The 26960-nt window shown below is 52.9% G+C and overlaps 1 protein-coding gene across 4 annotated transcripts in view; it reads left to right on the forward strand.

The window, feature by feature from the left end:
• The window catches only part of LOC146026858 (cytochrome P450 4B1-like), a 100015-nt gene that overhangs the window by 27921 nt on the left and 45134 nt on the right, over positions 1-26960 (forward strand). For all 4 annotated transcript variants that reach the window (XR_014454558.1, XR_014454559.1, XR_014454560.1 and 1 more), the window contains exons 3-5: positions 1851-1895; positions 2712-2839; positions 19872-19996. Coding sequence is in view for 1 of the 4 variants with exons in the window: in XM_083157904.1 (XP_083014030.1) it covers positions 1851-1895; positions 2712-2839; positions 19872-19996 (298 nt within the window). In the remaining 3 variants the exon portion in view is untranslated. The remainder of the gene's footprint in view (positions 1-1850; positions 1896-2711; positions 2840-19871; positions 19997-26960) is intronic.

A 26960-nucleotide genomic window follows, 5' to 3' on the forward strand; every position in this document is an offset into this window, starting at 1 on the left:
GTTTAGCCGCAAATACTAAGTATCCACTAAATGTATCATAGGGGGACCGCATAGGTTTCTATGGGGGATGCGAAGCTGCCCGATGTATCAACATCGGGAAGCCCGGCATCGCACCCCTGGGCTATCGCCATTCTGATATGGCGATAGCCCATTGTAGCCTATGGCTACACATCGCACTGCCCGAGCAGGATACCCTTTCGGATGCCCTGTCCCTGCAGTGCCAGGGATGATACATCCCAGTGATCTGATCGCATTTTACATTGCGATCCTGGGCGGTAATATTCCGCCCAGATCGCATTGTAAATTCGATCATGATAAATGTGCCCCTTAGGGCCTTATTCTAGTTCACTCTGTCTGACAAAATCCTTCTTAGATGGACAAAACCATGTGCACTGCAGGGGGGCAATGTAACATGTGCAGAGAGAATTAGATTTGGGGGAGTTATTTTGTTCTGTGCAGGGTAAATACTGACTGCATTATTTCTACACTGCAATATAGATCTCACTTTGATGTAAAACCCCACCCAAATCTAATTCTCTCTGCACATGTGACATCTGCCCCACCCGCAGTGCACATGGTTTTGTCCATCTAAGAAGGATTTTGTCAGAAAGAGTGAACTAGAATAAGGCCCCTTTCGCGCTGGTCCCGGCAGCTCCGTTCTTCTGCTGAGGACCACCACAAAATGGCTGCCCCCATACAGCAGACAGTTTCTGTCTGCTGTATGGGGGCGGCCATTTTGTGGTGGTCCTCAGCAGAAGAATAGAGCCGCCGGGACCAGCGAAATAGGTAAGCCTGCGGGGGATTGGGGGGAGGTGTAACTATAGCACCGCAGCCCCGGCACCCCCATATGCACAGCGCCCCCCCCCCCCCCCCCCGAGGTGGCAGGGGCTGCGGTGATAAAGTTACGCCACTGATCGCACCCCCTGGGCTATCGCCGTTCTGATATGGCGATAGCCCATTGTAGCCTATGGGTGCATATCGCACTGCCGAGCGGGGCAGTGCGGTCACAGGGGTCGCCGGGGGGTCAGCGCATAACCGCGCATGCGCAGACCCCCCGGCTTCCGGCATCGCAGGGGCGGGTTCCTTTCAGAGCCCTGTCCCTGCGCACAGCAGGTGATACATTGGGGCGAAATGATCGCATTTTACAATGCGATCCTGGGCGGTAATATTCCGTGGTAAATGGGGGCCTAAGAGTGCTGTGAAATGTGAGCCCTAAATAAAGGGGTGTGTGGGGCCCATTTACTATAAGGTGGCATATACAATACGATGTGTGCGGGATCTATCGCCCAGGACCGCCTGGCAATATGTCATCCTAACAGGCGAATTTATGTCCGGGCAGGGACAGGGGCGGCTAGAGGTGCCCGTACCTGCGGACTTCTCTGCCCGGTGTGGGGGACACTGGCATGTCGGTCAGCTACAATGGGCTGCCGCCATCTCTGAATGGATCAGATCCGATGGGATGCTCTCCGATGTTGATACCTCCGATGTTGATACATCGGACAGCATCGCATCCCCCATAGAAGCCATAGTCAACATGGACACCACGTCCCCTCGCGTGGCTAGCTATAGACGCCATGCATCGGGCACACCATTACATTGTGCCACCACACCGTAGATGGTAGGGCATGAAATACCGCCTGTCGGCACATGTCGGCTGAAAATAAAGGGGTAAAACTAATGTCGACCTTGCCATTGATGAACTAATGCTGGTGTCGACCTTAGCCATGTTGACCTATTTCAGTGGTCGGTCCGCTGCATGTCCACCATGTCCATAGGGTTGATAGGCCGTACGCCCGCTGATAATACTGACGTTGCTCATTATCCTGACACTCGGCTTCCTCTTCCCACAGATCCCAAGGAAAACTTTGGCTACTACTTTATCACTCCCTGGATCGGTACGTAATATAATATATCATATCGTGGTGACATCACAACTGTCCTCATACTAAGGGCCCAATTCAGAACTGCAGGCAGGGCTGCGAATGTACCGCCATGACGATTATCGGACATCTGTATCCGAGGTGACTGACAGCTTGCGGCTGTTTGGGGGGAAGGGGGGGGGTTCTGATGTCATCAGACAGGGGGAGACCATCCGATGGTGAGTGATAACGCATGGACCCCCTCTATGTGCACAGCTGGGAACGGATACACAGCCGTACACATGGGCGGGCGGGACCTGCAGCACTCGCAGCCCAGCGAACCGATCTGAATCGTGCCCTAAGTGTAAAGGCTTCATATTACTGTGTACCTGTATATAGCCGCAGCGGTCATGTATGTTACCGTGTACATTTCACGTGTAGAAAAACTGCCACTTTTTGGTGTGATTCATGTTGGGAGAGTGGCACTGTGCCGCAGTCAGGCGGATGGACTGGTCACTTGGGGCGTGCTTGGCTGACGTGGGCCTGGACGGGCCAGGTATGATACAAGATGGCGACAGGTCCGCGTCCGTCTCTGATGTCTGGAGTACAATGTATTTGAGAGCAGATCCGGCTCCCCCTATCCTGTACCCTGGTTGCCGGGCTACGGACGCCAGACGGTGTGGGGGTGGGGTGGGGCTGCGCAGCGTTATACAGAGGGGGGCCGGTACATATGGGTGTGCGCACATGCTGACTCCATGTATCACAGTATTTGGCAATTCCGTATTAGACTTCCGCCCATCCCTACATGATCCTGTATAATAACGTGTCTGTCCTACGTGTGTCCCCCCCCAGGGAAGGGGCTGCTGGTGTTATCGGGACAGAAGTGGTTCCAGCACCGCAAGCTGCTGACTCCGGCCTTCCACTACGATGTCCTGAAGCCGTATATCCGGCTGATGTCCGACTGCACCAACACCATGCTGGTAATTACCTCCCCTTCCATCTCTGCTCTGTCCCCTGACGGATTCTCCCCTCACCCCCTGAGGTGTGCAGGGTGCACGGTGCGGGATGACGGCGCTGCCTGCACTTGGTGGACTTGGTAGCTGGGCCTTTGTACACAGCTGTTATGGAGGCATCTGTAATACCAGGGCTGCCACTAGGAATTTCGGGGCCCGGGACTGATTTCGGCCTATCTCTCCCCCCTTCACTTCACTTACCACCCAACTCCTGCTCCCACATGCCCTCCTGCTGAATGGCCCGAAGCACAGGCTTCTTCAATGCACGATGCCTGCGGCCATTTACAATGCAGCCAATCAGAGCTCGTGTACCGGCAGCCGTTTTGATTGGCTAATGGTACCAGCAGCCGCTCTGTTTGGTTCAAAAGCCAGCATCCTGTGCACCGAGCGCAGCACACACAGCACAGTGGAGGCATTGGGGGGGGGGGGTTGCAGTAGGCAAAATGAGCTGCCGGGGTCCGGCCAGAGGCCGGGGCCCGGGACAGCTTTACCCACAGCAACCCCCTTTCGGCGGCCCTGTGTACTGCACCCACAAAATGGATGACCTTGGTTCCTGTAACATGACGTAGCCTTGTAGTAGCTCCCTGATGCGATGTTTGCCCTTGGAATACGTCCAAACCCATCAAAACAGTCTCACCATCGATGGTTATTACACTGGGCACCAGTCATTGCAGGCTCAGACATACAGGTATATCCGGCCTGGTGCTGACATCACACACCCTCCCCTAATACAGGTAATATTTCTTTATTTAGAACTTGCAACAGAAAGACATAAACATTTCATACAGAAAAACGAGTACATGCGATTATACATGAGCCCCTTTTCTTGCGTAAAAACATTGTCCATGAAAAGACCGTATAAAGTCCACTTACATCGGTCTTAGAATTAAAAGAAAAGAAAAGCGGGCTTTTCACATGAATAATACAACAATACATCAGCTGGAAACATAATGCATCATACAATATCACATAACACAACAAACTTATTTACATGCGGTATTTACAACTGCATGCAAGAGGAAATGATCTGGTGCTACAGGTATATGTAAAACCGCATATTTTGTGTAATGCACATCTAAGGGAGTGAAAGGATAGCAAAGCCACAAGCCAGAGAGACTACCGTAAGTCAGCCGCCCACTCAAGGGGGCCGAAGATGGCGCCACAGCCTGGCCCATCTCCCGGCCTCCATCCGGCGTCTCTCCAGATCCCTCAATTCCACACCTCGTGCAAAATGTCAGTAACCACCACCACACAGGGGAGGACTTTCTGCCTAATGGATACCTGACACTGTGCATTCCACGTGAAATATCTAACAATTATGCTGACTAAGAACAAAGTGGATAACTCAAACCGACCCGGATGCTTGAACGCCCCATAGGCCCACTCCGGGTAACTGAGTCCCGAAAGGCACGGGATTCCCAAGGCCCTGGAAACACCCTTGTAAACCTCCACATTGAAGGGACACCTGAGCAAGAAATGGTCCATAGTCTCCTCCTCCCCCAGACACTCCTCCCGTGGACAACCACGATCATCGGCATTTCTATGCTTCAGGTTTCCCCTCACGTAAAGCCTCCCGTGGAAGGAGAGCCAGGCAATGTCTTGATATTTCAGAGGGATCCTTCCCGAATTAACAAGGGCCAGCCCCTCCGATGACAAATTACCCGGGCAGTCCCTCAGTGACAGCTGTTCCCGGAAGTGAGACTGCAAAACCTTCTTCTCCAGCTCCCTTCTAGAAGAACCTTTGACTGTTCCCGCCTCCAGGCCCCACCGCCTTGTCACTTTAAAGACAGGAGCCACGTAGGCCGGGAGGTATCCACGGCGGACTCGCAGACTTTTAACACTCCCTCCCTCTAACCATGCGTTGAGGAAAGGAGACACCCAGACCCTGAAACCTTCTACCCATCGAGGAGGAGCCTCTAATTGGAGGCTTGACAGATGTAATTTAACAAAGGTCATCAAAAAGAATAGCACTGGGTTGACCATACCCAGGCCTCCTTCCCTCCTCGACCTGTAGGTGACAGTCCTCTTGATCAGATTCAGTTTGTTTCCCCAGAGCATCTGAAAAAACAAAGCATAAATCTTTGCCCATCTCGACTCTGGCAAAAGGCACACATAGCTGACGTACAGGAACACAGGGATCAGGTAAGTCTTGATCAGGTCCACCCTTTCCCTGAGAGACAGCTTCCACCTCTTCCAGCGCTCTACCTTCTGGCCGGCCTCTACCAGTCTGGAATCCCAATTCCGCGTGGCGTAATTGCCCGGGCCAAATTCGATGCCTAAGACTTTGATCACCTGGCTCGCCCGGGGGAGACCATCCGGAAGGTCAAATTCCTGGCCCTCCTCCCCATCCAGAAAACCTCACTCTTGTCCTGATTGATCAGGGAACCCGACGCCATCGAGTATTCCTGGATGGCCGATACCACCGCATCCGCCTCTGACGGATCCGACAGGATGACGGTGACATCGTCCGCGTAGGCCACTGCCTCCAGCGAATGCTCCGGGCTCAGCTGGACTCCCCTCACAATGCCACCCTCCAGCCTTCTAATGAAGGGGTCGATGGCAAAAACATACAGGAGGGGGCTTAGAGGGCAGCCCTGCCGAACACCCGAATTCACTGAAAAGGTCGGACCTACCCAACCATTCACAAGAGGGAAGCTCTCGGCTTGCCTGTAGATTACCCGCAGCCAATTTACCACCCTCACTGGGAGGCCATACCTAGCCAGTAGAGCCCACAGGTATTCGTGGTTTACCCTGTCAAAAGCCTTTGCCTGATCCAACGCCAGCAGGTACTTTCCCCACTTCTCAGCCCTGCACCGCTCCACGGCCTCCCGGATGCCAAGGACAGCACTAAAAGTGCTCCTGCCTTTCACAGTGCAGTGCTGAGAAGGCGAAAGCAAAGACTCGGAAACCTCCTCCATCAGTCTGTTACCTTTGCCAGAATCTTCCTATCCGTATCGAGAAGGGTGATGGGGCGCCAGTTCTCAACACGGGACGGGTCCCTCCCCTTGGAGAGCAAGATAAGGGCAGACAATCTCATGGAAGGAGGGAGCAGGCCCTCACCCAGGCACTCATTAAATACTTCCACGAGACGAGGGGCCAAGAGGTCACAGAAACACTTAAAGAATTCGGAGGTTAACCCATCCGGACCCGGGGCCTTTTTCATAGACAAGGAGCCTATGGCCTTCTTGACCTCGTCCACCGTTATCTCCTCACCAAAGGGAATCAAGAGCACTACCATGACTCTCGAGACCTGGCGTCTCCAAAAGAAACCGTTCCATCTTCTCTCTGATAGGCGGCTTCTCAGATAGAAGGTCGGAGTAGAAGGATTGCACAACTCCCAGGATGCCCTCCTGATCCTCGCGGAGGACACCCTGGCCATCATACAACCCTCTCACCTCCTTACAGTCAACCGAACTCCTGCAATTCTGGTAGGGATCAGGCGAGTGGTATTTCCCATAATCCCTTTCCAAAATCAAAGAAGCATATCGGTTGTACTGGTACTCCTTCATCTGAGCTTTCACCCGGGAGATTTCCCCACCATCACCCTGCTCAGAGATCAGGAAATCTAATTTCTTTCTCAAGGCACAGTAGACACGGTTCCTGACCAAGTTCTCTCTGGCTACGAGGTCGCGAAAAAACCTGCGAGTCCTTTTTTTACATACCTCCCACCACTCAGACCTGTTCCAACCCGCCTCCAAAAGTGACTCCTGAGATTGAAAGAAGTCTCTGAAGGACTGTCTAACCTCTTCCCTCTCAAGGAGTTTGGAGTTCAAGCGCCAAAGGCCCCGGCCTTTCTGAGGGGACTCTGAGGCGTTCAAGGACACACACAGACAAACGTGATCGGAGAACTCTACCGGCCTCAGCTTGGGAACCGAGGTTTTCGAGCTCTCCTTAACAAAAACCCTATCTATTCTACTCCTACAACTACCTCTATGATAGGTGAACCCCGTGAGGTCTGGGGAGTGTCGAACGTGCACATCCACCAGACCCGGCTGTCTAATCATACTCACTAGAAAGAGGGAGTCGTAGCCCAGAGTAGCCCCTGACCCTCCCCTGTCTTTGGGCCTAATTATGGTGTTAAAATCACCGCCAAAGACTATCTGCCGGGCTACGAAGAGATACGGTTTTATCTCTCTGATCTCTCTGAAAAGACACTTCCTGTCCCATTTAGTCTGGGGCCCATAGATATTAATAAGCCTCAGGTCGTGCCCCTTCAGATTGACATCCAAAACCATACACCTGCATACTTGCACCTCGATGACTCGCTGGATGGTAACTTCGGTGTTAAAAAGAATCCCCAGCCCTCCATACGGCTCGGCAGCCAGAGACCAGAAGGACGGCCCACGCCTCCACTCGGTTTTTGCCTTGTGAATATCCGCGAGCCGCCTCAATCTGGTCTCCTGCAAAAAAACAAAATCTACATTTAAGGAATTGAAAAAATCATAAGCTAACTGCCGAGCACGTACGGACAAAATAGATGCCACATTGTGCGTGGCAAATCTTATGGGCTGGGGGGCCATCCTTCAGAGTCACCGAGCGTAGGGACCAGATCACTTCATCTTCACACACTTTTCCTGAAGATCCTCATCCGACCCCCACCTCTTAACACTGACCCCCGGGCCGACATCCTCCTCCTCCACAATCGGCAGGATGTCATCTTCCACCACTTCTACTATCTCGACAACCTTCTTGACTTCCTCAAGAACCCCCTTGTCAGGAACACCGCCCCCAGACACCTGAGCCAGCGATGCCCCCAGAGGTATGCCCTGAGGAGTGTTGTCGACCACCACGGGAGGACCTGGGTCGACATGAGGACCGATGAGGTTAGAGCCACCGGGATCCGGATCGGGGACAGCGCCAGACAGGGGAGGCCCCGTGACGCCTACCTGGCCGTCACCCTGTCCCAGCTGAACCACCGGTCCCGTTACATTCTGCTCCACCAGCACATCCTCCACCTCATCCACCCTCAATTGAGGTGCCAAGTCCTCCACCGTGCACACTTTTTTTTGAGCCCCAGAGGCGCCCTTTTTCAGGAAGGACCTACACTTCAGAACAAAAGGCTCTACCCCCTCGCTTGCCTTCTACTGGACAGGACAGGGTTGTTCATCCACCTTCCTTTTCTTCCTCTGTCTCTGCCTCCTCGGTCTCAACACAAGGCTGCCGTCTGACTCTTTTACCACATCCCCCTCCCCTTCCGCCTCCTCTTCACTTGTCAGGGAGAAGAAACTATTTGACAGGCTGATCTGCTTATCCACCCTAACCTTTTTATTCTTCCCTTTCCCCTTCCCCACCAGCTGGAAAGGGCCATCTTCCGCTCCGTTCTCCCGAACCACCACCCTGTCAGGCACACCAGAGGGTCCCTCCTCTACCCTCTGTGATTGGGAGGTCGGGGCCAACAGGGGGCCGGGTTTAGGCTGCTGGGGGCCCACGGAAAGGCCCGCCTGGACCATGCCTCCAGCCGACACCACCGACGGAGCCCCCACCAGCCCACCCTCCACCGCCACTGCCGCCCCCTCCATCTCCCCATCTAAAGAGGTGTTGTGGAAAGCCATCGGGCAGCTAGAGAAGGCATGGCCATCATCCCCACACAAATTGCAAACTATTTTGTCATAGCCACATGCCCGAGACTATTACATCTTGTAGTCCCCACACCTATGACACTCTCTAGGCTGGCCGGGGTAGAAGCACTGCACCCTATCCTTGCCTATGAATGCAGCTGATGGTATGTGGCAACCTTCCCTTAAATTCGCATAGACTGCCCATGCCCCACCCCACACATCCCTAGCCCCCGGGACCTTCTCTAAAGGGGATAAAAGCTTCGCCCCATGCCTCTGCAACCAGAAACAAATATCCGAGGGGCTCAGGGACTCATTCCGGACAAGTACATTTACTTTTACCCTTTCTTGCCTGGTTATGGCAAAGGCCTTAAATTTATTCCACCATTCGTTATGTTTCACTTCCCCCCACTTGGACCAGAACTTCTGTAAGCCATAGTATGTCATGAAACTGATATCGAACTCCGGGGCGCCTACCGGGTGTATACATGCAAAGAAGTCCTCCTTCTTGAAGCCCAGGAGGAATAGCCTATCCAGGACGTCAGCAGAGGTAGGAGTTAACCCCTCTGCCACCCACTTTAACTGAACAGCATTCCTCCTCTTCGCCGGCTGTCCCCATGTAGGCTTGGGTCTGGCTGTCTCTACTCGCACCGGACCCGCAGACAGAATCCCAGCGTAGGAAACCACGGGTGGCACCCCCACCGGCTTTGCGGGAGGTACCGGCGCCGCAGGGGCCACGGGAGCCACTGAGGTCGTAGTGCGCACAGGAGACACCCCACGCACCGCCATACTGGGCCCACCAGCACCTCCAACTCTCCGCCTTTCACCTTCCCCTTTCTTTTGCTTTTCCTTAACAGCGACATCAGTACCTGCATCCACAACCCTAATTTTGTCCCCAAACACGGTCTCAACTGTTACCCCTTTAACTGAAGGCTGGATCTCCATCTCTACTGACTGCAATACCGGACCTGGCACAACCCCCTCCTCCAACATTCTGATGCGGTCATAGAGAGGGTAATCCCCCTCCATTCCCATTTCCACCACATCCGATCCCTTGTTAGGGGAGAGCCCCGCACACTCCATTACCTCTTTCCCCTGCAGTTCAGCAATTTTTAATTTCAGTGCATCCTTCTCATCATTTCTAACTTTCAACTCTGCCTGCAGCTCTTGGATCAGTGCACTAAGCACCGGTCTTTTGGTGCTGAAAGCGTTGTTCCTTTCCTTCTTTTTAATTATAATTTTGTTCAACAGCCTAACAGACCTAGTTTCCAGAGCCAGCACTCTGGACTGCAAGTCCTGTATACACAAAGAAGTCCCTTCCACAGGTTGGTCTATGTCCATAGTAACAGCTGTACCAGTCCCCTCCCCTGTGCTGACATGCACTGTATTCACCAGCTCCCCCCCATCAGTCACTATACACTGAATGTCACTTTCCAATGTGGGCACAACACAGTTCACCATGGCAACAGCTGCACCAGCCCCCCCCCCCCCCTGCACTGGTATTAGTATTCACCAGCTCCTCATTAACAGGCACTGTAGACCCAGCAACACACCTCAGCGCAGGCACAGTGACCTGCAGTATGACAAGTTCAGGGGACTTCAAACAGTTCGGCACAACTCCCACACCAGGGGTACCCTGGGCGCCCACCTCCTCCGCCAGAGCCCCCCCGTCACCGCAGACTGACTGCAGAGCCAGCACAGGGGCAGTGACGTCACCCACCAAACAGCGCTGGCCGCCGCCATCTTTACTCACCGGAGCCGCCATCGACCTCCATCCCCTCTGCTTGCTGCGCACAGCTGGCCGCGTCATCTTCGGGCGCCGGCGCCGGCTCCCCGACAGCTCGTTCACCCCCGCTGACGTCACCCGCCGGGACCCGCGAGCTGTCCGCATCCATGGACGGGGACGCCAGCGCTTCCCCGCCAGACAGGAGATGTTCTGGGGCACCGTCCACGCCAGCCTGCGCCTCACTCTTCGCCACAGGCGCCTGGCCGACCGCCACCTCGCGCCTTGAAGCCGGCACTTCCTCAGCCTGCACCCGGGCAGCAGGCTCCACGGTAAGAGACCCCAGCACCGCAGGCTCACTGACACCTCCACACACAGGCTTATTAAAGTCTGTAGACACCAGCAGCACGCCATCCTCCTCTTCTCCCTCCGGTAAAGGAACATACCCAGCAGATGCTCCTTTGGGGTCACTGTTCTCACTAGGCACTTCCCCAACCACCGTGGGCCCGGCACCAGGGACATCCACCATCACAGGCCCCTGAGGCACAGGGAAGTCTTCAGCCACCGGGGGCCCTGTGGCAACAGGGACTTTGGGCTCACCTGTCACCAGGGCCAAAACGACTGCAGGCTGTAGCCTAGGTGGGGGGATAAGCGGCCTCCCACTAGGCAGAATCAGGCTGACTTGAGAAGCCTTCACCGGTTCTTGTCCATCAGAGCAGCAGGAGCTTTCATCCGAATCACTCAGGGGGGCCCAGCACGAGCTCTCCCCCTTAGGCACCTCCAAAACTCCCTTTTGGCCACCTGCCCCCGATGACATTGGGGCTAGATCCGGACTGGGCCCGGCGGCCGGGGGGCTCTCCTGGGCAGCAGCCCCAGGAGGCTCCATAGCACTGGGGATAAATCCCCTAATCGAGTCCCAGGCTTTTCGGCCTACGCTGGAAGTCAGGAGCTCAGCAACACAGCTCCTCCCCTAATACAGGTATATCCGGCCTGGTGCTGACATCACACACCCTCCCCTAATACAAGCATATCCGGCCTAGTGCTGATGTCACACACCCTCCCCTAATACAGGTATATCCGGCCTGGTGCTGACGTCGCACACCCTCCACTAATACAGGCATATCCGGCCTGGTGCTGACGTCACACACCCTCCCCTAATACAGGTATATCCGGCCTGGTGCTGACGTCACACAACTTCCCCTAATACAGGTGTATCCGGCCTGGTGCTGACGTCACACACCCTCCCCTAATACAGGTAATATTTCTTTATTTAGAACTTGCAACAGAAAGACATAAACATTTCATACAGAAAAACAAGTACATGCGATTATACATGAGCCCCCTTTCTTGAGTAAAAACATTGTCCATGAAAAGACCGTATAAAGTCCACTTACAACGGTCTTAGAATTTAAAAGAAAAGAAAAGCGGGCTTTTCACATGAATAATACACAATACATCAGCTGGAAACATAATGCATCATACAATATCACATAACACAACAAACTTATTTACATGCGGTATTTACAACTGCATGCAAGAGGAAATGATCTGGTGCTACAGGTATATGTAAAACCGCATATTTTGTGTAATGCACATCTAAGGGAGTGAAAGGATAGCAAAGCCACAAGCCAGAGAGACTACCGTAAGTCAGCCGCCCACTCAAGGGGGCTGAAGATGGCGCCACAGCCTGGCCCATCTCCCGGCCTCCATCCGGCGTCTCTCCAGATCCCTCAATTTCCACACCTCGTGCAAAATGTCAGTAACCACCACCACACAGGGGAGGACTTTCTGCCTAATGGATACCTGACACCGTGCATTCCACGTGAAATATCTAACAACTATGCTGACTAAGAACAAAGTGGATAACTCAAACCGACCCGGATGCTTGAACGCCCCATAGGCCCACTCCGGGTAACTGAGCCCCGAAAGGCACGGGATTCCCAAGGCCCTGGAAACACCCTTGTAAACCTCCACATTGAAGGGACACCTGAGCAAGAAATGGTCCATAGTCTCCTCCTCCCCCAGACACTCCTCCCGTGGACAACCACGATCATCGGCATTTCTATGCTTCAGGTTTCCCCTCACGTAAAGCCTCCCGTGGAAGGAAAGCCAGGCAATGTCTTGATATTTCAGAGGGATCCTCCCAGAATTAACAAGGGCCAGCCCCTCCGATGACAAATTACCCGGGCAGTCCCTCAGTGACAGCTGTTCCCGGAAGTGGGACTGCAAAACCTTCTTCTCCAGCTCCGTTCTAGAAGAACCTTTGACTGTTCCCGCTTCCAGGCCCCACCGCCTTGTCACTTTCAAGACAGGAGCCACGTAGGCCGGGAGGTATCCACGGCGGACTCGCAGACTTTTAACACACCCTCCCTCTAACCATGCGTTGAGGAAAGGAGACACCCAGACTCTGAAACCTTCTACCCATCGAGGAGGAGCCTCTAATTGGAGGCTTGACAGATGTAATTTAATAAAGGTCATCAAAAAGAATAGCACTGGGTTGACCATACCCAGGCCTCCTTCCCTCCTCGACCTGTAGGTGACAGTCCTCTTGATCAGATTCAGTTTGTTTCCCCAGAGCATCTGAAAAAACAAAGCATAAATCTTTGCCCATCTCGACTCTGGCAAAAGGCACACATAGCTGACGTACAAGAACACAGGGATCAGGTAAGTCTTGATCAGGTCCACCCTTTCCCTGAGAGACAGCTTCCACCTCTTCCAGCGCTCTACCTTCTGGCCGGCCTCTACCAGTCTGGAATCCCAATTTCGCGTGGCGTAATCGCCCGGGCCAAATTCGATGCCTAAAACTTTGATCACCTGGCTCGCCCGGGGGAGACCATCCGGAAGGTCAAATTCCTGGCCCTCCTCCCCCATCCAGAAAACCTCACTCTTGTCCTGATTGACCAAGGAACCCGACGCCATCGAGTATTCCTGGATGGCCGATACCACCGCATCCGCCTCCGACGGATCCGACAGGATGACGGTGACATCGTCCGCGTAGGCCACTGCCTCCAGCGAATGCTCCGGGCTCAGCTGGACTCCCCTCACAATGCCAACCTCCAGCCTTCTAATGAAGGGGTCGATGGCAAAGACATACAGGAGGGGGCTTAGAGGGCAGCCCTGCCGAACACCCGAATTCACTGAAAAGGTCGGACCTACCCAACCATTCACAAGAGGGAAGCTCTCGGCTTGCCTGTAGATTACCCGCAGCCAATTTACCGCCCTCACTGGGAGGCCATACCTAGTCAGTAGAGCCCACAGGTATTCGTGGTTTACCCTGTCAAAAGCCTTTGCCTGATCCAACGCCAGCAGGTACTTTCCCCACTTCTCAGCCCTGCACCGCTCCATGGCCTCCCGGATGCCAAGGACAGCACTAAAAGTGCTCCTGCCTTTCACAGTGCAGTGCTGAGAAGGCAAAGACTCGGAAACCTCCATCAGTCTGTTAAAGAGCACCTTTGCCAGAATCTTCCTATCCGTATCGAGAAGGGCGATGGGCGCCAGTTCTCAACACGGGACGGGTCCCTCCCCTTGGAGAGCAAGATAAGGGCAGACAATCTCATGGAAGGAGGGAGCAGGCCCTCACCCAGGCACTCATTAAATACTTCCACGAGACGAGGGGCCAAGAGGTCACAGAAACACTTAAAGAATTCGGAGGTTAACCCATCCGGACCCGGGGCCTTTTTCATAGACAAGGAGCCTATGGCCTTTTTGACCTCGTCCACCGTTATCTCCTCACCAAGGGAGTCAAGAGCACTACCATGACTCTCGAGACCTGGCGTCTCCAAAAGAAACCGTTCCATCTTCTCTCTGATAGGCGGCTTCTCAGATAGAAGGTCGGAGTAGAAGGATTGCACAACTCCCAGGATGCCCTCCCGATCCTCGCGGAGGACGCCCTGGCCATCATACAACCCTCTCACCTCCTTACAGTCAACCGAACTCCTGCAATTCTGGTAGGGATCAGGCGAGTGGTATTTCCCATAATCCCTTTCCAAAATCAAAGAAGCATATCGGTTGTACTGGTACTCCTTCATCTGAGCTTTCACCCGGGAGATTTCCCCACCATCACCCTGCTCAGAGATCAGGAAATCTAATTTCTTTCTCAAGGCACAGTAGACACGGTTCCTGACCAAGTTCTCTCTGGCTACGAGGTCGCGAAAAAACCTGCGAGTCCTTTTTTTACATACCTCCCACCACTCAGACCTGTTCCAACCCGCCTCCAAAAGTGACTCCTGAGATTGAAAGAAGTCTCTGAAGGACTGTCTAACCTCTTCCCTCTCAAGGAGTTTGGAGTTCAAGCGCCAAAGGCCCCGGCCTTTCTGAGGGGACTCTGAGGCGTTCAAGGACACACACAGACAAACGTGATCGGAGAACTCTACCGGCCTCAGCTTGGGAACCGAGGTTTTCGAGCTCTCCTTAACAAAAACCCTATATATTCTACTCCTACAACTACCTCTATGATAGGTGAACCCCGTGAGGTCTGGGGAGTGTCGAACGTGCACATCCACCAGACCCGACTGTCTAATCATACTCACTAGAAAGAGGGAGTCGTAGCCCAGAGTAGCCCTTGACCCTCCCCTGTCTTTGGGCCTAATTATGGTGTTAAAATCACCGCCAAAGACTATCTGCCGGGCTACGAAGAGATACGGTTTTATCTCTCTGAAAAGACACTTCCTGTCCCACTTAGTCTGGGGCCCATAGATATTAATAAGCCTCAGGTCGTGCCCCTTCAGATTGACATCCAAAACCATACACCTGCCTACTTGTACCTCGATGACTCGCTGGATGGTAACTTCGGTGGTAAAAAGAATCCCCAGCCCTCCGTACGGCTCGGCAGCCAGAGACCAGAAGGACGGCCCACGTCTCCACTCGGTTTTTGCCTTGTGAATATCCGCGAGCCGCCTCAATCTGGTCTCCTGCAAAAAAACAAAATCTACATTTAAAGAATTGAAAAAATCATAAGCTAATTGCCGAGCACGCACGGACAAGATAGATGCCACATTGTGTGTGGCAAACCTTATGGGCCGGGGAGCCATCCTTCAGAGTCACCGAGCGTAGGGACCAGATCACTTCCTCTTCACACGCTTTTCCTGAAGGTCCTCATCCGACCCCCACCTCTTAACACTGACCCCTGGGCAGACATCCTCCTCCTCCACAATTGGCAGGATATCGTCTTCCACCACCTCTATTACCTCGACAACCTTCTTGACTTCCTCAAGAACCCCCTTGTCAGGAACACCGCCCCCAGACACCTGAGCCAGCGATGCCCCCAGAGGTACACCTCGAGGAGTGTTGTCGACCACCACGGGAGGACCTGGGTCGACATGAGGACCGATGAGGTTAGAGCCACCGGGATCCGGATCGGGGACAGCGCCAGACAGGGGAGGCCCCGTGACGCCTACCTGGCCGCCACCCTGTCCCAGCTGAACCACCGTTCCCGTTACCTTCTGCTCCACCAGCACATCCTCCACCTCATCCGCCCTCAATTGAGGCGCCAAGTCCTCCACCGTGCATACTTTTTTCGGAACCTCAGAAGCGGTATTTTTCAGGAAGGACCTACACTTCAGGACAAAGGGCTCTACCCCCATGTTTGCTTTCTCCTGGGCAAGGCTGGGCTGCTCATCCACCTTTCTTTTCTTTCTCAGCCTCTGCCTCTTTGGCCTCAGCACAAGACCGCCGTCCGCCTCTTTCACCACATCCCCTTCCCCCTCTGCCTCCTCTTCACTTGCCAGGGAGAAGAAGCTGTTTGACAGGCTAATCTGCTTGTCCGCCTTATCCTTCTTATTCTTCCCCTTCCCTTTCCCCACCAGCTGGAAAGGGGCATCTTCCACTCCGCTCTTCCGAGCCACCACCCTATCAGACACACCAGAGGGTCCCTCCACCACCCTCTGCAACTGGGAGGTCAGAGCCGACAGGGGGCCAGGATTGGGCTGTTGGGGCCCCACGGAAAGGCCCGACTGGATCACGACTCCAGCCGACACCACCGACGGAGCCCCCACCAGCCCACCCTCCACCTCCACTGCCGCCCCCTCCATCTCCCTGTCTAAAGAGGTGTTGTGGAAAGCCATCGGGCAGCTAGAAAAGGCATGGCCATCATCCCCACACAAATTACAAACTATTTTGTCGCAATCTTTGGCCAAATGCCCGAGGCTATTACATCTTGAACACTTCTGGCTTGGACAGTCACGACTATAGTGGCGAAAGTCCCCACACCTGTGACACTCTCTGGGCTGACCGGGGTAAAAGCACTGCACCCTATCCTTGCCTATGAATGCAGCTGACGGTATGTGGCAACCTTCCCTTAAATTTGCATAGACCGCCCATGCTCCACCCCACACATCCCTAGCCCCTGGAACCTTCTCTAAAGGGGACAAAAGCTTCGCCCCATGCCTCTGCAGCCAGAAACAAATATCCGATGGGCTCAGGGACTCATTCCGAACGAGTACATTCACTTTAACTCTTTCTTGTCTAGTTATGGCATAGGCCTTAAATTTATTCCACCAGTCGTTATGCTTCACCTCCCCCCACTTGGACCAGAACTTTTGTAAACCGTAGTATGTCATGAAGCTGATATCAAACTCAGGGGCGCCTACCGGGTGTATACATGCAAAGAAATCCTCTTTCTTAAAGCCCAGAAGAAAGAGCCTATCCAGAACATCCGCAGAGGTGGGAGTTAGTCCCTCTGTCACCCACTTTAACTGGACGGCATTCCTCCTCTTTGCCGGCTGTCCCCACGTAGGCTTGGGCCTGGATGTCTCCACACGCACCGGACCTGCAGACAGAACTCCAGCGTAAGAAACCACAGGCGGCACTACCACCGGTGCTACAGAAGACACCGGTGCCGCAGGGGCCACAGGAGCCGCTGAGGTCACAGTGCGCACAGGAGGCACCACCCGTACCGCCATACTGGGTCCACCGGCACCCCTAGTCAATCGCCTTTCACCTTCCCCTTTCTTCTGTTTTTCCTTAACAGTGGCACCATCGCCCGTACCCTCAATCCTAACTTTGTCCCCAAACACGGTCTCAACTATTACCCCTTTAACCGCGGGCTGGACCTCCATCTCCTCTGATTGTGATACTGGACCCGGCACTCCCTCCCCCTCCAGTACCCTGATGTGGTCATAGAGAGAGTTCTCCCCTTCCGATCCCGTTTCCACCACATCCGACCCCCTGTTAGGGGGAAGTTCCGCGCTCTCTGCCACTTCTTTCCCCTGTAGTTCAGCTATTCTTAATCTCAGTACATCCTTCTCATTATTGTTAACTTTTAATTCCGTTTGCAGTTCTTGGATCAACGCATTGAGCACCGGTCTCTTGGTGCTGAAGGCGTTGTTCCTATCCTTCTTTTTAATCGTAATTTTGTTCAGCAGTCTAATAGACCTAGTTTCCAGAGTCAGCAGTCTGGATTGCAAGTCCTGTATACACACAAAAGTCTCATCCACAGGCTGGCCTATCTCCATGGCAACGGCTGCACCAGCCCCCTCCCCTGTGCTGGCATCTCCATTCACCAGCTCCCCTTTATCAGACACTGCACACTGTACATCATTCTCTGATGCAGGCACAGTACACTGCCTCACGGCAATTGCAGGAGTCATTGGGCAGTTTATTATGACCCCTACTTCCAGGGCTCTCTGGGCACCCTCCTCCCCCGCCAGAGTACCCCCGCCATCACACACAGACTTCAGAGCCGGCTCGGGGGCGGTGACGTCACCCGCCGACCAACTACACCCGGCACCATCTTTACTTACACGGCCCGGGCTCACAGGCGCCACCTCGCAGCCTCCTCCCGCCGCATCCACGGAGCCATCAGACACCCTCCCTGCCGCCTGCTTCACTTCGTCAGCCGCTTGAACTTCAGCCGCAGATGCCGCCTCCCCGCTCGCTCGGTCTCCTTCTCTGACGTCACCCGCCGAGACCCGCGAGCTGGCCGCATCTGCAGACAGGGACGCCAGCGCATCGCCGCCGGTCAGACTCCTCTCCGGGGCCGCAGGTCTCACACCATTCTCCACAGCCTGCACCTCACTCCTCTCCACTTGCGCCGGACCGGCCGCCATCTCGGGCCCTGAAGTCAGCTCCACCTCAGCCTGCACTTGGGCAGCAGGTACCATAGTAAGGGGCACAAGCACCGCAGTTACATTAGCATCAACAGCCACAGACTTGTTAGAGTCAGTACTCACAGGCAGCGCGCCATCCTTCTCCTCCCCCACCAATAAAGCCATATTCTCCGCATATGTACCTTTAGAGTCACTGGTCACACTAGGCATTTCTCCAAACACTGTGGGCCCGGCATCCATCACAGCCGACCCACTCCCGCAGGAAAGTTCTCTGCCACCTGGGGGTCCTGCAGCAGGCACTTGGGGCTCACCTGCCACTGAGGCCAAAACCAGTACAGGCTGTAGCTTAGGTGGGGGGATAAGCGGCCTTCCGCTGGGTAGGATCAAGCTGACTTGAGAAGCTTTCACAGGATCTTGCCCATCCGAGTAGCTGGAACTTTCATCTGAATCACTCAGAGGGGCCCGTCCCGAGCTCTCCCCCTTAGTCATCACCAAAACCCCCTTTCGGCTACCTGCCCCCGATGGCATTGGGGCTAGGCCCGGACTGGGCCCGGCAGCCGGGGGGCTCTCCTGGGCAGCAGCCCCAGGAGGCTCCATAGCACTGGGGATAAATCCCCTAATCAAGTCCCAGGCTTTTCGGCCTACTCTGGAAGTCAGGAGCTCAGCTAACACACAGCTCCTCCCCTAATACAGGTATATCCGGCCTGGTGCTGACGTCACACACCCTCACCTAATACAGGTATATCCGGCCTGGTGCTGACGTCACACACCCTCCCCTAATACAGGTATATCCGGCCTGGTGCTGACATCACACACCCTCCCCTAATACAGGTATATCTGGCCTGGTGCTGACGTCACACACCCTAGGCGCCCACTTCTTGTCAGTCACCTTGCAAACGGCTTGTGAATGAAAAGGTAGCTGGATTTCATCGCAGGACATGTGTACTACCAGCCATACTCATGCGCAGTGTAGTGATAATCGGCCACCATACTAATTCATGGCCATGTGATCAGGCCTGAATTAGCCATGATTAATGTGGGACGGAGAGCAGGGCACAGGAAGACTGGGAATGATAGATGCCGAATCCTCTGACCTACAGACAATGAGCGGTACTTAGATGTTAGTTAGGCGCCCACTATAGTTAGTACGCTCATACTGCCACTATCCATGTCGGCATGGAGTTGACTTTATATAGTGTGGTGAGCATAGCGAGCCCCAGGAGGGGACGCGGAAAATTAAGCAAATAGCTGAGTGGGCGCCCAACTAACATATAAGTACCCAATAAGCTGTATGAAGTAAGAGGACGGGACACAATCTCACAACCGAGACAAACACACAAACTGTGGTGTGTCTGTGTGTGTACACTCTGCATTGGCCTGGGCTGGTACCGTTCCTCCATCAGTCACTCAGTGTGCTGCCCCATTCCCCCCTAAACTCTCCACAGCCCCCACCAACCTCAATGAGATGGCACAATAGACCCTCAGACTAATGAGGTCCCAGCCAGGATTTCCTTTTGCAAAAAGGCTGCAGCCCATTATCCCTACCCCCATCCGACCCCCCCAATTTTAGCTTTTACTGGTGATTACTGGGAATAACATTCCAGCACGTTCCCTCCTCATGTCAGTGACCAGCGTATGAATGGCTCCATTCTCTTCATAACCTCTCATTGTTTCAGGATAAATGGGGGAAGTTGGTCCCCAAACAGAATCCGGTGGAACTCTTCCATTACGTCAGCCTCATGACCCTGGACACCATTATGAAATGCGCCTTCAGTTACAACAGCAACTGCCAGAATGACAGGTAGGTACCGGAGAATCGTCAGGACTCCAGAAGTACAGCTATCCCATCATACAAACAACATTTCACAGTTATTAGATAGTTACATATAAGATGGCGGTGCTGAGTCAGGTCTGGTGGTTACATATAAGATGGCGGTGCTGAGTCAGGTCTGGTGGTTACATATAAGATGGCGGTGCTGAGTCGGGTCTGGTGGTTATATATAAGATGGCTGTGCTGAGTCAGGTCTGGTGGTTACATATAAGATGGCGGTGCTGAGTCAGGTCTGGCGGTTACATATAAGATGGCGGTGCTGAGTCGGGTCTGCTGGTTACATATAAGATGGCGGTGTTCAGTCAGGTCTGGTGGTTACATATAAGATGGCAGTGCTGAGTCGGGTCTAGCGGTTACATATAAGATGGCGGTGCTGAGTCAGGTCTGGCGGTTACATATAAGATGGTGGTGCTGAGTCGGGACTGGTGGTTACATATAAGATGGTGGTGCTGAGTCAGGTCTGGTGGTTACATATAAGATGACGGTGCTGAGTCGGGTCTAGCGGTTACATATAAGATGGCGGTGCTGAGTCAGGTCTGGTGGTTACATATAAGATGGCGGTGCTGAGTCAGGTCTGGTGGTTATATATAAGATGGCTGTGCTGAGTCAGGTCTGGTGGTTACATATAAGATGGCGGTGCTAAGTCAGGTCTGGCGGTTACATATAAGATGGCGGTGCTGAGTCCGGTCTGCTGGTTACATATAAGATGGTGGTGCTGAGTCGGGTCTAGCGGTTACATATAAGATGGCGGTGCTGAGTCAGGTCTGGCGGTTACATATAAGATGGCGGTGTTGAGTCAGGTCTGGTGGTTACATATAAGATGGCGGTGCTGAGTCAGGTCTGGCGGTTACATATAAGATGACGGTGCTGAGTAAGGTCTGGTGGTTACATATAAGATGGCAGTGCTGAGTCGGGTCTAGCGGTTACATATAAGATGGCGGTGCTGAGTCAGGTCTGGCGGTTACATATAAGATGGTGGTGCTGAGTCGGGACTGGTGGTTACATATAAGATGGTGGTGCTGAGTCAGGTCTGGTGGTTACATATAAGATGACGGTGCTGAGTCGGGTCTAGCGGTTACATATAAGATGGCGGTGCTGAGTCAGGTCTGGTGGTTACATATAAGATGGCGGTGCTGAGTCAGGTCTGGTGGTTATATATAAGATGGCTGTGCTGAGTCAGGTCTGGTGGTTACATATAAGATGGCGGTGCTAAGTCAGGTCTGGCGGTTACATATAAGATGGCGGTGCTGAGTCCGGTCTGCTGGTTACATATAAGATGGTGGTGCTGAGTCGGGTCTAGCGGTTACTGTCACGGACCCACCGGTCGCCTGCTCCGATACGTCAATCTGAGCAGCGCCGGCCGTGACTGGGGTTCACTCAGGACACTCGGGTCCTTTTCTTGAGGTACACTGCCACCAGCCAAAACCTGATTTTAGCGCCTGAAACTGCGCAAGGGGCGGCTTGGCTCGCCCCTGACCACACAATACAAGATAACAATGGTAACGTTTTCCAGCCTTTCTCTCTTGAGGCTAATGAGTCTTAAGAACACAGAACCAGGACTGAGAATGTATTATTTATTCCTAGAAATACTACAGAGCTTTAGAAAATAGTTACAAGATTTTACAGTGATTTTAAAAGTACACACAATGATTAAATGCAAATTTCAGAGATAAAATAAAAAGAAAAAAATGACAGAACCTATCTTACACTTAAATACAGATCCTGACGTGGGGGGGTCCTCCACAAGAAATCTCTCGTCGCCTACAGCCTGTTTTGCTAGACCCCCAGGTAGTGACACTGACTATAGGGAGAAGGGTCTTAGTTATACCTTGCAGACTCCCTCATCCCTCCCACCCTTGGGATTCCACTCTTTCCATGCTGAAGGAGTGTGGAAGGTCCCTGGCAATGTACAGTCTGCTGTTTTCAAAGTGATTGATCCTCTTTCCTTGCATAGCAGACCCACTGATAAGAGATGTTAAGGAAGGGGACAAACTCTAACCTCTTCTTCTGGACCATGGTTTATGAGGGGCTCAGATCTTATCTTACATCCTGACTCCGGAGGAGTCCACAGATGTCACACTGAGGAAATACAGGCCTCAAACTTAGACCAGGGTCACCTACAGTTTACATACAAGACATGTCCTGATTCCAATACTTACAGGAGACATAACTATTACACCAATATCAGACATACATTCACCGGACAGATAATCATAACAGGAGGCATACGTTAATTTGATCGATCACCTGATCTGATCGTTACACCTCCCCCTTTTAAAATGGCGCACAGAGGTGGTGACCCACGTCACCATCTCCTCAGTGCGCTATTCACTACATCACCTGGACAGGTAGCAGTGGTCTCTGTGCTGAGACAGACTGCCACTGATTCTGCGGGATCTGTACTAACACTTCACTATACTTGACGTCTGTCCTGGCACCACCTGACGCCATAGCCGTGGCTAGGGTGGGCAATGGGCATAGTCCCTGTCCCTCTCGCAGGAGATGGCAAACTAAAAGCACACAGGTGTCCTCGAACCCATAGTCTGTGAGCACACTGATATAGTGGGAGCTGTGTCCATCCCGGCTGATATTGACACAGCCCACCACAGCTGTGCGTCGGACTCCTGGGCACGGATTCTCCCCTGCAGCTGGCAGTTTGGCCTTACTCACTGAGATCAGTACCAGACCATTTCGCCACACCCCAAACGGCCATCCCCCTGGGACTCGTAACTCGGCACGTTTAACTATACCACAGGTGTGGGGCATTCTCCCAGCACTATATACAGACTTAAACATGTCTTCCCAGCACCTCTCCTGAGCTGACTGACCCCCCCTCCCCTTCACTGGGGGGAAGGTCCACTCACTCAACACCTCACACCTCATCCTTTTGTGAGGAGATTCTCCCTCTTTGTCTGTGTGTGTGAATTGTGAAGGGGGGCACGTTTCTGCAAGGGGGAATACCAGCAGGTCATTGTCCCCTGTCTTGGGAACATCCCAGCTCAGCTTTTCTGAGGTTAATGGAGCTGAGTTTACCTGTGCTTCACGGGCCCTCCCACCCTTCTGGTTACACACAGCAGCTTCCCTACTAGCCACTGGCTCTATTCCTGACACAACCCTCTCACTGTACCCAGGGGTATCTTCCCCACTTCCCAGGTATGGGGCAGCCTGTGCAGGGTCGATTCTCAGTTCTGCGTGGAAAGCCAAGCTTTCCATGGCAGTCCAGGACACCTTCCTGAGCCTGACCTTCCCTCCCAGACCCGCAGGTTCTGTGGCTGGGGTGGTGCCACTGAGGTTCTCAGGAGAGGCATCCGTTATCCAGTGATGCTGGAAAAATGCACTCTCTGGAGGATTCTCAGTGTCTGGAGGGAACCCCTGCTGTGTTCCTGTATCTGTGTTTGTGTGTCTACAGGAAGGAGGGGGGTTTGGGGGGAAAGCTGCAGTAAGGGACACTCTCTCCCTATCTGACAGTTCTACAGTGCACACAGGACCCACCGGGTCACTTATTATACCTGGTACCACATTTCCCACAGTAGCGCAAGACATCACATTATCAACAGTAACATCAATATCATAACCTGGGGAGACATCCTGCAATACCTGCAAATTAGCCTGTGCATCTTCCACAACACATGGGGCCCATCCTGCTGGCTTACAATTGCACCGTGGCAAAAACTCTATATCTGGGTCCCATTGTCTCTGAGCAGGAATGGGGTTATCTGAGCATGTTGTCACCAGTAACTTATTGGCAGGTACATGCTCTGCCTGCAACCAACTCAGATCTGTCCCATTGGTGCAGTTAGCGTCCCATGGCACCATGTCACAACCAGACATCACTGGAAGAACAGGGTTAACGTCTAGCACAGCAACCCTAATGACATCACCAGCAGCACTCCTACCACTGGTGAGTGAGGGTGTCTCATTCCCAACTGGATTAGGGCATTCATTTAACCCCACAAACTGGCAAGGATTACCCACTATACCTGTCTCTAACTCACCCTCCACCTGTACCGAAGGTACGGCACTATCGCAGATCATCCCAGGGGCTTCACACAAAATAACAACATTGCAATGTTCAGCATGGTTACATACTACCTGAGATGCATCATATGGTTCAGAAGGGTTAGCGACAGATATGTGTGGAGTTAATAAAAGTCCCACATCAGTAGTCCCACACATACTTGTGTGCATACAGTCAGAAAGTCCCATTCCTATTTCCGACATAGTCTCTCCCCTGCATACTTTCACTATGCAGCCAGCCGCTTCCGGCAACAAATCTGGAGCAACGGGAGGGAACATGCTGCTCACATCTTCCAGCAGTTTAAACTGGACCTTGTGATGTGAGGTCTCTGGAACAGGTTCCACACCGATTGTAGCAGGCCCGGGTACCATGTCCATGAGGGAAACCCCGGTAGGCTGTGTCGTTGGTTCCATAGCTGGTGATAGAAGCTGTTCCAGGCGATTCCTTTCAGCCTCTGCCCAGCGGCACTGCTCTTTCCACCATGGAGTATCGAGCTTTTTACAATCATAAGCATATTGCTGCGCTATTTCAAAACAGTCCGTCAGGTCTCTCAGCAGTAACCAAGGAGTCGCATCGGGACCCCAGGTTAGAAACTCACCGCGATACATGCCGAAAACATTGCGCTCATCATTTCGTGCACGGGTGAGCCGCTTGATCATCTCCCAGCGGGAATTGTTGGGGCAGGAGATACCTTGCAGCTGACATTCTGTAGTGAGTTCTTCTGGGCTCATAAGCCTAAACGGATAATCATCACCATATGGGTCAGAATACTCACTGGGCTCTTCTGGTGCTGTAGGGGATTGGTACTCTGCAGTCTCCCTGACTGCCACACATCCTACAGTCTCCCTGGTGCTAGCGGAGATGTCACCTCTCTGAGCATCGGCTGTAGTGTCCAGGGCCAGCTCATTACTCACAACCAAGCTGACACTCACTTGGCTTCCTCTGTCTGCTTCCAAGACAGGGAACTGTGCATGACGCGGTCCGGTGAAATTCGCGTCAGCGGTCATTTGGGACCTCTGTCCCTTGTTAGGCTCCCCATGATTGATAACAGAGTCCACACCATGATCCAACACATTATTTACTTCCGCAGACAGTAAAAGTTCAGTACGAAGCCCATCTCCTGCTAACTCAGTAGCCACGGCAGATAAAGTCTCACGTAAAGGTTCGCCATCATGATGCCCTGTATCATCCTCCACTGGTTCACCAACAGCGATCAGCCCCCTGAGCCTCACCAGTTCCAACTGGTACTCACGCTCGGCTTGATGCTCTGCAGCCTCTCGTACGGCTTTGCGCTCCTCAGCCTCTAGCTCGGCTCTGCGCTGCTCAGCCTCTAGCTCGGCTCTGCGCTCCTCAGCCTCTCGTCTGGCTTTGCACTCCGCAGCCTCTCTGTCGACAATGGCTTTGCGCTCCGCAGCCTCTCTGTCGACAATGCCTTGGCAGAACTGCACCAGCTGCAAAGCGAATACGGGGTTCACATCCTTCAATTGCCTGCTAGCAGCTAGAAGGTCGCTCTGCAGTGTAGACTTGCTGGGTCCAGCAGAAGGGTTTAACCCTGGCACGGCATCGTTTGTACTGTCCAGTGCTGACTGAGCCCCTGGGGTAGGATTGTCCATGGACTGGTTTCCTCCAGCAGCTAGAGTCCGATCGGCATCCACTAGTGCCTGAATCATACGTTTTCTACTCTGGCCAGACCAAGGGATATTCCTCCGCACACACACGACCGCCAGGTCATCTCTCCTCATCTGCTGGTAATCAGCCATCCGGAGTCTCACACTTGTCAAATAAAATGATAGGAAAGAAAAACAAGAGAAGGGAGGGAACAGAAATTGCATCCACTGTGTGACTTTTAAAACTATAGTAAAGCTCTGAGTTCTGATTCTGGTGATGTGGGTATTTCTCACAAAATTCTACCCACACTCACTTAAGTTCTTAAAGAGAAAAATGAATTCTCCACCCCACCGCTTGCCACCAAATGTCACGGACCCACCGGTCGCCTGCTCCGATACGTCAATCTGAGCAGCGCCGGCCGTGACTGGGGTTCACTCAGGACACTCGGGTCCTTTTCTTGAGGTACACTGCCACCAGCCAAAACCTGATTTTAGCGCCTGAAACTGCGCAAGGGGCGGCTTGGCTCGCCCCTGACCACACAATACAAGATAACAATGGTAACGTTTTCCAGCCTTTCTCTCTTGAGGCTAATGAGTCTTAAGAACACAGAACCAGGACTGAGAATGTATTATTTATTCCTAGAAATACTACAGAGCTTTAGAAAATAGTTACAAGATTTTACAGTGATTTTAAAAGTACACACAATGATTAAATGCAAATTTCAGAGATAAAATAAAAAGAAAAAAATGACAGAACCTATCTTACACTTAAATACAGATCCTGACGTGGGGGGGTCCTCCACAAGAAATCTCTCGTCGCCTACAGCCTGTTTTGCTAGACCCCCAGGTAGTGACACTGACTATAGGGAGAAGGGTCTTAGTTATACCTTGCAGACTCCCTCATCCCTCCCACCCTTGGGATTCCACTCTTTCCATGCTGAAGGAGTGTGGAAGGTCCCTGGCAATGTACAGTCTGCTGTTTTCAAAGTGATTGATCCTCTTTCCTTGCATAGCAGACCCACTGATAAGAGATGTTAAGGAAGGGGACAAACTCTAACCTCTTCTTCTGGACCATGGTTTATGAGGGGCTCAGATCTTATCTTACATCCTGACTCCGGAGGAGTCCACAGATGTCACACTGAGGAAATACAGGCCTCAAACTTAGACCAGGGTCACCTACAGTTTACATACAAGACATGTCCTGATTCCAATACTTACAGGAGACATAACTATTACACCAATATCAGACATACATTCACCGGACAGATAATCATAACAGGAGGCATACGTTAATTTGATCGATCACCTG

Source organism: Crinia signifera, chromosome 8 (assembly GCF_055691185.1).
Source record: "Crinia signifera chromosome 8, ASM5569118v1, whole genome shotgun sequence".
Lineage (NCBI taxonomy): Eukaryota > Metazoa > Chordata > Amphibia > Anura > Myobatrachidae > Crinia > Crinia signifera.